The sequence below is a fragment of the Camellia sinensis genome, chromosome 14 (assembly GCF_055761805.1).
Source record: "Camellia sinensis isolate YWXY chromosome 14, ASM5576180v1, whole genome shotgun sequence".
Lineage (NCBI taxonomy): Eukaryota > Viridiplantae > Streptophyta > Magnoliopsida > Ericales > Theaceae > Camellia > Camellia sinensis.
Window position 1 is genome coordinate 7,320,071 of NC_138974.1, and position 11,507 is coordinate 7,331,577.

Genomic DNA, 11,507 nt, shown 5'->3' on the forward strand with positions numbered 1-11,507 from the left:
GAGCCTTGGTTTTAGCTTTTGTTTTGAGAATAATGGTGTTTGCATTTATTTGGAAACAATTTTTTATGGTTTTGGTTATCTTTCAGATGGTTTTTTAGTTTTGGATGTGGATGATTCTAGTTTTAATAAAAATACAGTTTTAATAAAAATACCAATGGCTTTGTTTCTAATATTGGATCTTTTTGTGATAATGATTCTATGAGATGGCATGCTAGATTAGGCCACATAGGGCAAGACATGATGACTAGATTGGCTAGAGAAGGTCTTTTAGGCCCACTCACTAGAGTCACTTTGCCTACTTATGAGCATTGTCTTGCTGGAAAGGCAACAAGGAAACCGCTTGGGAAAGCCAAAAGGGCATCTATTTCATTATTCATTCTGATATATGTGGACTAATGAATGTGAGGGCAAGGCATGGAGCCCCTTATTTCATTACATTTATAGATGATTACACGCGTTTTGGCCATGTCTATTTGATTTCTCACAAGTCAGAAGCATTGGATTGCTTTAGACGGTATGTTAGGTTGAGAATCAATTAGACAAGAGCATTAAGGCTCTAAGGACTGACCGGGGACGCAAGTATCTATCTGAACAATTTAAAGTGCTCTGTGAGGAAAAATGAGTTATCAGGCAATTGACAATTCCTAGGATTCCACAGCAAAATGGTGTAGCGGAGAGAAGGAATCGCACATTGCTTGACATGGTTAGATCTATGATGGCGGAAGCTAATCTTCTCATTTCTTATTGGGGAGATGCTTTGTTGACTGCTGCCTACATCCTTAACTGTGTGCCCTCCAAATTAGTTCCTTCCACCCCATATGAGATGTGGCCTGGCAAAAAGCCTGATTTAGGCAATTTGCGGCCTTGGGGTGCGGCAGCTTACATGCACAACGCTTCTCATAAGTTTGGGAAGTTGGGCCCTAGAGGAAAGAGGAAAGAAGTGTATCTTCATTCGCTATAGTGAGCATTCTTAGGGTTATGTGTTTATTGGGAAGCATCTGGATGGAAGTGTGACTGAAATTGAGGCCTCGTTTGGCAAGTTAACATTTTAGCCAAAAAGTCAAAAAGTTACTAAAAAAGCCAAAAAGCCTACAACCTATACCAAAAAGTCAAAGATTTCATTTTCTCTCTACTTTTTGCACATATTTTCGTAAAAAGCCAAAAAGTCACCCCAAACATACTAGTTTTTTTTACCTCATATTTTAGCCAAAAAGCCAAAAAAGTTACTAAAATAGTTTGTTCCCAAACGAGGCCTGAGTCACGAGATGTGGATTTCCTAGAGGAGGATTTCCTTAGCAGAGGTGAGGTAATTAGAGATGTAGAACTCTATGAGATGGAGGATTTGCTTGAAGGCGCACCTAGTAGCCTAGTAGAGAATGAGGAGATAATCCCTCAAGCTCCTAGGGACAGTGGGAGCGATCTACTTGCCCATGGATTAGATCCAATGGATGAGGATTCTCAGGATTCTCAACTGCGTAGAAGCAAACGTGGAGCTATACCTCGTCGTCATTTTGAGATTGAAGGGGAAGCATTCATGATTGCTCCGAGTAATGAGATGGAGCCTAAGAATCTCAAAGAAGCTCTCTCATCCCCTGCTAGTAAAGAATGGAGTGCTGTAATGGATGAAGAAATAGAGTCTATGAAGAAAAATCATGTCTGGGACTTGGTTGATTTGCCGCCAGGGCGCAAGACTATTGGGAACAAATGGGTTCTCAAAATCAAGCGCAATGCGGATGGTTCCATAGAAAAGTATAAGGCTCGCCTAGTGGCAAAAGGTTACACCCAATGAGAGGGTGTGGACTATGACGAAACTTTTTCACTAGTTGTGAGGTTTGCCTCTATTCGCCTAATTCTGGCCATAGTAGCTCAGTTGGACTTAGGGTTGGTTTGGAGTGTCCTAAAAAAGTATACTTTTTATCTTTTTACGAAAAGATGTGCAGAAAAGTAGAGAGGTGATGTGATGAAAAAAAGATAAAAAATAAATTATATAGTAGATGCCAAACCAACCCTTAGAGCTATATCAGATGGACGTTAAAACTACATTTCTCAATGGATAATTGGATGAAGAGATCTATATGGATCAACCAGAAGGCTTTGTGGTAGTAGGTCAGGAGTGCAAAGTTTGCAAGCTTCAACGATCTATTTATGGCTTAAAGTAATCATCCAGACAGTGGAATCTGAGATTTCATTGATCCATTGTTTCTAATGGGTTTACGATGATCGATGAAGATCATTGTGTGTACGTTAAGCAGTCCAAGGACATTTTTCTGATATTGTCATTATATGTAGATGACATATTATTGGCTGGAAATGACAAGGAGATGATTGTTGCCACTAAAAGGTGGTTATTCTCTACATTTGAGATAAAAGACATGGGTGAAGCGAGCTACGTGCTCAGTGTTAAGATCCTTAGGGATCACTCTAGGAGACTTCTTGGTTTGTCTCAAGAGACTTACATTAAGACTATCCTAGAGCGATTCGAGATACAGAGTTGCAAACCCATTGACACTCTTGTTGCGAAAGGCGAGAGCCTAAGTCTTGATATGGGTCCTAAGACTCCAGAACAGAATGAAAAGATGGCCCGTGTTCCCTATGCAAATGCTGTTGGAAGCTTGATGTATGCTATGATGTGTACACGCCCTAACATTTGTTATGCAGTCAAATTGGCGAGTCGTTACCAATCCAACCCAGGACCAACTCATTGGAAAGCAGTTAAGAGGGTATTACGATATCTTAGAGGGACTGCAGATTACACATTTTGCTACCAAAGTTTAGATCTTCATCCAGTTGGCTATTGTGATGCTGACTGGGGAGGAGACTTAGATGAGCGTACGTCTACTTCAAGATATGCTTTCATGCTTAGCGATGGTGCTATTTCTTGGAGCAGTAAGAAGCAATCCTGTATCGTCTTATCGACTATGGAGGCTGAGTTTGTGGCTTGTTCATCTACCGTTCAGGAAGCCGTTTGGTTGAGGAGATTCCTTCAGCATTTGGATATTGTCACACACACTTCTAACCCTGTGACTATCCATTGTGACAGCATGGCTGCACTCGCTTACGCTAAGGATCCTAAATACCACGGGAAAACCAAATACATTGATGTGATGTTTAACTTTATCAGAGACATTGTGGCGTAGAAAGAAGTGATCCTGGAGCACATCCCTACGAGTCGCATGGTTGCGGACCCTTTGGCTAAGCTTATTGCTAGAGATGTTTATCTTATTCATGTTAGGGCTTTAGGACTACGTAGGTGGTGATATATATGTGTGTGTGTATTCAGTTGAACTCATATTTTTTGGGATATTTATGCCATTAGTATTCATATTTGTTTCTATTACATTTATGTTTACTACTTTTTGTAATGGTTTGTGAATTAGCATACACAGAATAAATAAATTAATGTTAGTAGGCAAGATTGGCTCACTCACACAAGCAATCGCCCTTAGCGCTAGGTAGCGAGTAAGGATGAGATTAGTGGCTTATTGTATTTGGAGCAAATAGAGAAGCTAAAATTATCCACTAGCTATGTCGCCTTGGTTGGAGCCAAGATGAGGTCTTGTCAGAGACCGACTATGGGTATGAGAGTACCCACTTTTCCATAATGTGCCTGTTATGGATAGCCAGATGCGAGATCTCATTTGATGCTTGAGAGGCGAGCAAACAGAGAATTCGAGTTAGATGCTAGGAAGCGACTTGTGCACTTAAGAGCGACTAGACTAAGATCTGTATGGTGTGTGAGTTTAACATCACTTTTTGGAAGAGTTACTCCACTACAACATGCGTTCGTACTGCATGCGCTTATCGACTCGTTAGCGAGGTGAAAGAATGGATCCCTGCTTTTTCACTGTGTGAGTCCTAAAAGTCATTTTTCCTTAAATGACTTCACTTTGTGCCTTTTGTGACCTTTGACTATGTCATAAGATGAGGAGTTAATGTTTAGCTACTTTGTTATGTTGCCTGCGGTCATGTATGATTCGGCTTTAAGGGACATTACTAGGAAAACGATCAATTTCAAATCAAATGATATGAGGGTGAAGGGAAGATCATCTAGTTCTACATCTTTGTTCTATATTCACTGTCGACAACTCACATCGCTCTCTATGGGATGCTGATTGGGTGTGAATATAATACGAGACCTAGGAGAGTCAAACATGCTCTTTGAGGGATTAGAGATGTTTTTGGACCAATGTAGCTAGATGGGTCTGGGCACATGAGACACTATTTCTGTTCATTTTGGATTGATGTCTCTATGCTGACTCATATTGAGTTTCTAGTATAGAGCTCCCACATGTAGGTGTTCTCAGCGGTCGCACGGTGCATTGGCTAGTATGAGATTGTTCGTTTTTTGGGGAGATTGAGATAGAGATGTGGCAGTGTCATGCCAACTCATGTGCGAGTGGAAAAATGTTAGAAATTAAGCGCCCATGTGTCATGACCCATGACCCTTTTGAACCTTATCCATGTAAGTTTGAATTTGAATTTAAAACTTATTTGGATAACCCACTCATGATATCTATATCTATCATATCAACTGATATGGATAGATGATATACTTAGACTATATATCTGATACGATATATGAGATATGGAAAAAAAATAAAACACGTATATTTTTTTCCATACTGACTCTCTCCCATTAAAACAACGATCAGGCTTTTTACACTGTGACTTGTGTGGGTGATACTCATATTGTGGTATCAATTGAAGTTAGGAAATTGAAGTCCAAGAAGAGAGCCGGATGCTGTTGATATCACGGGACTGTTTTTTTTGTGTTGGGAGCTGTTTTGAGTGTTTTTGATTGATGATCACTGCTATGCTCTGTTTTCCTTAGTTGGGGCACCTTGCTAATTAACTAAGCTATGTAGTGGTTTTTTTTTTTGGGGCTGCACGTGATTGGATTGTGCCAACTTCGTTGGGATATTCTTGTTTAATTCTACTTCTTAATTTATTTATTTTTTGCTTTATACACAAGAGATTAAATCTCATGTACATTTATTAAGGTGAAGCCTATTATCTTGTGTCGTATAATGAAATAAACGAGATAAGAAATGAGACTAAGTAAAATATGACTCCGATAAAAATTATCACTACATCTTTGAGATAGTAAATGTTTGTTGCCAGCTTGCATCAAAACGATTTCTAGATCTTAGATTCTACAAAAACTATATATAGTCATCAAAATCAAAATTTCCGTAATTTAATGCTACATAGACTATTTATAGTGATCAAAATCTTAGCTATATTTTATTCTGTTATATATAGTCTACGTTACTATATATAACCCATCCCCATGCAGCAGTTGGTTATATATAGTGATGTAGACTTAAGGCGAAATCCTTATTTAACTTGATCATGCAAAGTTGCTTGTTTTAGACTTTGAATTTTTAAAAAAACTTTGATGAAATGATTTGAAAAGTTCATATAAAATCAAATTTTTAAATTCAAATTTAGAATTAAATTAGATGAAAGTAATGAAGAGTTAGAAATGTTTTAAAAATCTTTAATTTTGATTGTGAAGTTAAATGAGTTAATTTAAACATTTATTTTTGACTTGTAAACGTCATGAGAGCTAAAACTATCTAAAGACTCTTAAAATTTGATGAAATTTAGGAGCCGAAGACGACGGCCTTACTTGCCTTGGACCAGGCCGGCCCAGTTTAGACTTGTGTAAAAAAGTGGGCTATTTGTTGAGCGCAAGTAATTTTCTCAGTTGCGTTAACATTTCAACAATAAAGGTTAGTGAAAGTAATATTTTTTTAATTTTTACAATAAAATTTTACTGTGCATACCTTTTTTTTTTCGTCTCACAATTGAATTAAAATTTTGAAAACTACCTCATATTTATATTACAAATAAATTTAAGAGCATCCGTAATAACTTCATGATTTTTTAAGCAAGTCTATTTATTTATTGTGTCTTAAATTTGGAAAATTATTCAATATTTTTGGAAGAGAAAAGTTAGGGATCATGATAATTTTTTTATGAAAATATTATGAAAGATTTATGATTCTTAGATTACCTTGATTAGTGTGTGATACTTTATTCTAAGTGTAATCCAATGGTACTTTATTCTGTAATTCAATGATTACAAAACTTTTATGATTATTTTTATGAAAGATTTTTCATGATACCTAACATTGCTGCTTTTGGAATATCACGTGCCTGTATTTCTTAATCAATTATCATTTAATACCTTTCCTCTCCAATCATCCAACACAGTACCTCGCCTATCTATTTTTTTATCAATTATAATATTATAAAATATTATGCGTACCTCGCCTATCTATTTTTTTATCAATTATAATATTATAAAATATTATGCGTGCATACTTCAGAATTATGAATAATTACCCGGTTAATTTAGGTTCTCTCTCTTCTGCGCTCACGACTCCGGAACAACAGCATCTTCTCTTTCTCTCACTTTTCTTTTTCTATTTTTCTTCTCTAGGGTTCCACCGATGATCATCTGACATTATTATTCTGTATCATCATCATCATCAGTCATGGAAGATTCACCAACAACAAACCCAACTCCAACGAACGTTTCAAGAACAGCAGACCTAATGAAGAAGGGCTTGTTCTTCTATCCACATTTTTGTCCTTTCGGAACAAGGAGGTCCATGGCATTGGTCTACTGCTTCTTCACCTTTGCCTTCGTCACCTGCACCACCATTCTCTTCTTCAATAACCCTTCCAATACTCACTCTTCCCTTTGGTTTTCAAACATCCTCAATACCAGATCTCACTTCTCCTCCATTTTCTCCCACTTTTTCCCAAACCCCAACACCAGCACCACCACCTCTCATTCATCTCCCTCTCCCTCACCCTCTTCATATCCTCCTCACGATGTTTTTATCCACAAATCCCCTTTTTTTCCAGAAACAAATGCTTCATTCAATGGAACTAATCAACTTTTGCCTTCTCCTGCTCATAAAACCAATAATACTTCTCAACATCATCATGTAATGGGTTTGAACGGTACGACAAAAGGTATTTCAGAGATGTCTAATGTCACATTTTCCCATAAAAAAAATGATGGGAAAATAAATAATTTATCTAATGGTACCAATGAATCTTTATCTTTTGGTCATCATGCGAGTCAAACGTCATCATCATCGCATGAGTTTGTAAAAAATGCTACTACTACAATGGTGAATTCTTCATCAGAATCTGTAAAAAATATACCCGTGGATTCTTCAAAGAATGCTACTGGAGAAAAAGAAATGAATATGATGCCCAACCGTACTGACTTGTTCAAGAAACATAGTGATGGAGGAGCTAAGGGTGTGTCCATGCCTGAGCAAAGAAAAGAGAATTGGCTTGATGAGTTGATTCATTGTGATATTTTTGATGGGACATGGGTAAAGGATGATTCATACCCATTATATTCGGCCGGGACGTGTCCGCATATCGATGAGCCATTTGATTGTTTTCACAATGGGAGGCCCGATAATGGGTATGAGAATTATAGGTGGCAACCTAAGGGCTGCAATATCCCGAGGTAAGTCACAAGAATGTTGTGTTACATTATTTATTTATTTTATGCTTTTTGTATTATTGTGTAATGGTTTCTGAGTATCAATCAGTTTGTAGATTGGATTGGACTTTAGTGAGATTGGTTTAGTTCAACTTGTTTTGCAGGTTGGTTGGTGGAGATTTATTGGAATTATTGAGAGGAAAGCGGTTAGTGTATGTAGGTGATTCTCTGAATAGAAATATGTGGGAGTCAATGCTTTGTACTCTGAGAAATTCGGTTAAAGATAAGAGCAAAGTCTTTGAAGCCTCTGGTAGAGAACAATTCCGAACAGAGGGTTCATACTCATTTCTATTCACAGTAAATTCTTGCTTTTCGATCATTCTCCATTTTTGTACTTGATTTGGGTATTCTATGTTTGCATTCTTGGGAGTACATGTTTTTTGTATGTGAAAATCAACATTGATGTTAGCTTTCATAAGCTAGAGAAGTAGTTACAAGAGCTAACTAAGCAGTACTGGTCCTTTTATCAAGTTAATATTTCTTTCCAAATGAATTTTCTCTACTGATTTTGGATCTGATGTATGAACAGGACTATAATTTTTCAGTGGAATTCTTTCGATCTACCTTTTTGGTTCAAGAATGGGAAATGCCAGACACAAATGGATCGACGAAAGAAACGCTTCGGCTTGATCTCATTGAGAGGTCATCTGATAGATATAAAAATGCAGACATCCTTGTCTTCAACACAGGACACTGGTGGACTCATGAGAAAACATCCCAAGGGTCTCTCTCTCTCTCTCTCTCTCTCTCTCTCTCTCTATCTATCTACATATATATACCTATCTCTCACAGTTAATGAATAGACATGAAGGATAGTTAATTTTAGTTCTGCATTCCAAGAAACTAAACTAGGAATATGAAACTTGCCAAAAAATTGTAGGAAGGGTTATTATCAAGAAGGTAGTCATGTTTATGGCTTATTGGATGTTGTTGAGGCATTTCGGAAAGCTATGACTACATGGGCAAGATGGATTGATGCCAATGTAAATCCTACAAAGACCCTTGTTTCCTTCAGAGGCTATTCGGCTTCCCATTTCAGGTAAATTGGATGCATCTAGTCTTTGTTAATGTAGAGTGTCATGTCACCACCAATTTCTTTGAGTGAAGTACTAAATTCTTTTTTGCTGTTACTGGTCTATTTGCAGTGGTGGACAGTGGAATTCTGGTGGTCAATGTGACAATGAGACTGAGCCTATAAAGAATGAGGCATATTTATCAGAGAATCTTCAAATAATGAGCATGTTGGAGCAGGTGATAAAGGGGATGAAGACTTCTGTCTTCTATTTGAATGTTACAAAAATGACTGATTTTCGCAAGGATGCACACCCTTCAATTTACAGAAAGCAAAATTTAACGAAGGAGGAAAGACGATCGCCATTGAGATTCCAAGACTGCAGCCATTGGTGCCTTCCTGGTGTCCCTGATACATGGAATGAGCTTCTCTATTCTCAAATTTTCATAAAATATAATCAAAAGGAACAACAACAACAACAAAAGTAACAACAATAGAAAAGATCATAGGTAAACTAACAGCACAACACTGTAAAACATGTTCATTAATTACTAATTAATTTTAAGACGGGTGGCTGTGCAATATTAGTTTTCTTAATGAAAAGTTCAAACAACCTGGAGAATTTAAGAGAGTGTAAGAGAAAGTGTAGGAGAAAAGGGAGTTGGGGCCGTGTACTAGATTTTCCAAATGACATAATCCCCTGTGCATTGTTGATTGATCAGTCTCTTGAGAGCGCCTTTTTTTTTTTTTTTTTTTTTGGGTATGTAAATGTAATTGATTTGAAGAGATACATAATTGAATTTCTTTCATGCCTAAATATGCTTTAGCCCTTGTTGCCAACTGCTGGCTAAAAAACATTTTTTTTTGAGATTTTCTTTTGTATATTCTATAGAGTGTCATAACCTAGATTCCCTTCTGAGTATTATGTGGTGTAGGTTTTAATTTTTTATTTTCGTTTTTGTTTTTCCCCATATGATTTCCATAGAATACTATTGTATCTTAATGCCTTCATAATCTACACTCTTGAAATTTCCTTTTGAGTTTATGGTCAAGTTTTCACTTTTCAAAGAATACTATATTAAAGTTGGTGATTTATACAAACATGAAATGCTTGGCCTAAACACGTGGAGATGTGAAGGATTAAATTATTTTAACCAAACATACTTTTTCATGCCAATCTATGCACCCTTGTTCAAGATCTAAAGGGCACACTAGCTAAAAACAAGGTAAATAAAGTTGACATGTACCCTACTTTTTGGCTTGAGTGTATGGAGGCCCAAGCTTTCCAAATGATTGCCAATTTTAAAATTATGGTCATGTATGATAATTTCAGGCCTATGCTACACTAAATTGAAAAGATCAAGGGCCATTTGAGATTTTGATATATGTTTATTGTTTATGGTAGAGATCTATTTTGGGTTAATTGTGCGGAAATCCACTCAATTATTATTGAATATGTATGATAATAGTTGTAAACTTTCCATTATGATGATTCTGGATCATCTGCTATGGCTCTCTGCAGTGGTTCCTGCCATGCTCCAAAACGATATCGTTTTGGTACCTTTTTTTTTTTTTGATCCTTTTTTTTTTTTTTTTTTTTTTGTCTCTGACTTCTCAAAGGTTTGTGAGCTCTCACCTGTGTAAACGTAAAATTTCAGAACATAAACCTTACACTTTGGATCATTTACCATGTGTATTATCAAGAGATCAAGACAAAATGACATACCTGAATCCATTGATGAACGGTTAAACGGAAGCGTCTGATTGTCAATAAAACCTTAATATTGACTTTGTTAGAGCCTTCTAATCCTTTCCCTTATGTGCCTTATGTTTCTCCTTGAGATGATTTAGAAAACAAAACAGTATTCTTGTTTTTTCACTCTTGGGAAGGAATAGGGACCATAACCTTTTAAAGGTTGTAATTGGTTTTCATAACTGAAAGGTAATGAAAACCAATAAATTAACCATTATTGCTTTCATAACTGAAAGGTAATAAAAACCAATAAATTAACCATTATTAGTTTCATAACTGAAAGGTAATAAAAACTAATAAATTAACCATTATTATTATTGGTTTTAAAACTGAAAGGTAATGAAAACCAACTTTAACCAATATGTTTTAATTTCTATTTCTGCCCCTCATAGAAATAGAAATTATACAACTAGTATCTACACATTAGGTCCATAACACATATACCCTTAAGCCTATTAACTAAATTGAATCACTTAAATTGTAGGCTTCTTATAAATGATAACACCACATTTAATTATGTGGTCCCATTGAGACATTATCTAACAATCTCCCACTGGACCACATATGTATCCTGAAAAATGTGCTTAACTTTAGTGAGCTCAGAAATTTGTTATCATAACTTGAGGGTATCCAAACAATCTTGTCCATTAACTATATTAATATAGGATCAAAGCGGTCTTCGTTACATCAATCGTAACTCGACCCACCAATGGTCACGTACACTAATACAGCTAAATGACATAGATCAATCATGGATGCGTAGCATGGAAATTACATGTGATGTGATCCATACATGCCTATTTCCAACTGGTCCTACTTAACTTTATTGAGATCAATACTTCACAATACGTAACAGAGCGTAATAAACTGAATACTTCATTTCTGCAGAAATTAATCTAATTACATAGATAAAACTCAAGACTGACATAAAGCAGTAATATAAATACAAACTCCCACTAAACCAGAATGTTCTCAAATAGAACAACACCCATATGAGCAGTGTGCTCATGAAAGACCTTGGGTGGTAGTTTCTTCGTAAGTGGATCCGCTATCATGAAGTTTGTCCTAATGTGCTCTATGGAAATCTGTCCACTCTGCACTCTTTCTTTTACAACTAGGAACTTGATATCAATATGGTTTGATTTTGTCGAGCTCCTGTTGTTATTGGAATATAAAACTGCAGACTTATTGTCACAATATATCTT

The 11,507-nt window shown here is 36.4% G+C and overlaps 1 protein-coding gene across 1 annotated transcript; it reads left to right on the plus strand.

The window, feature by feature from the left end:
* The first annotated feature begins 6,640 nt into the window (after window positions 1-6,640).
* On the plus strand, window positions 6,641-9,546 carry LOC114316755 (protein trichome birefringence). Its single transcript, XM_028263428.2, has 5 exons — window positions 6,641-7,501; window positions 7,642-7,834; window positions 8,067-8,260; window positions 8,418-8,576; window positions 8,683-9,546. Exons 1-5 carry the CDS (start codon window positions 6,966-6,968, stop codon window positions 9,035-9,037), a joined length of 1,437 nt encoding a protein of 478 aa, XP_028119229.2. The 5' UTR covers window positions 6,641-6,965; the 3' UTR covers window positions 9,038-9,546.
* The last annotated feature ends 1,961 nt before the right edge of the window (window positions 9,547-11,507 follow it).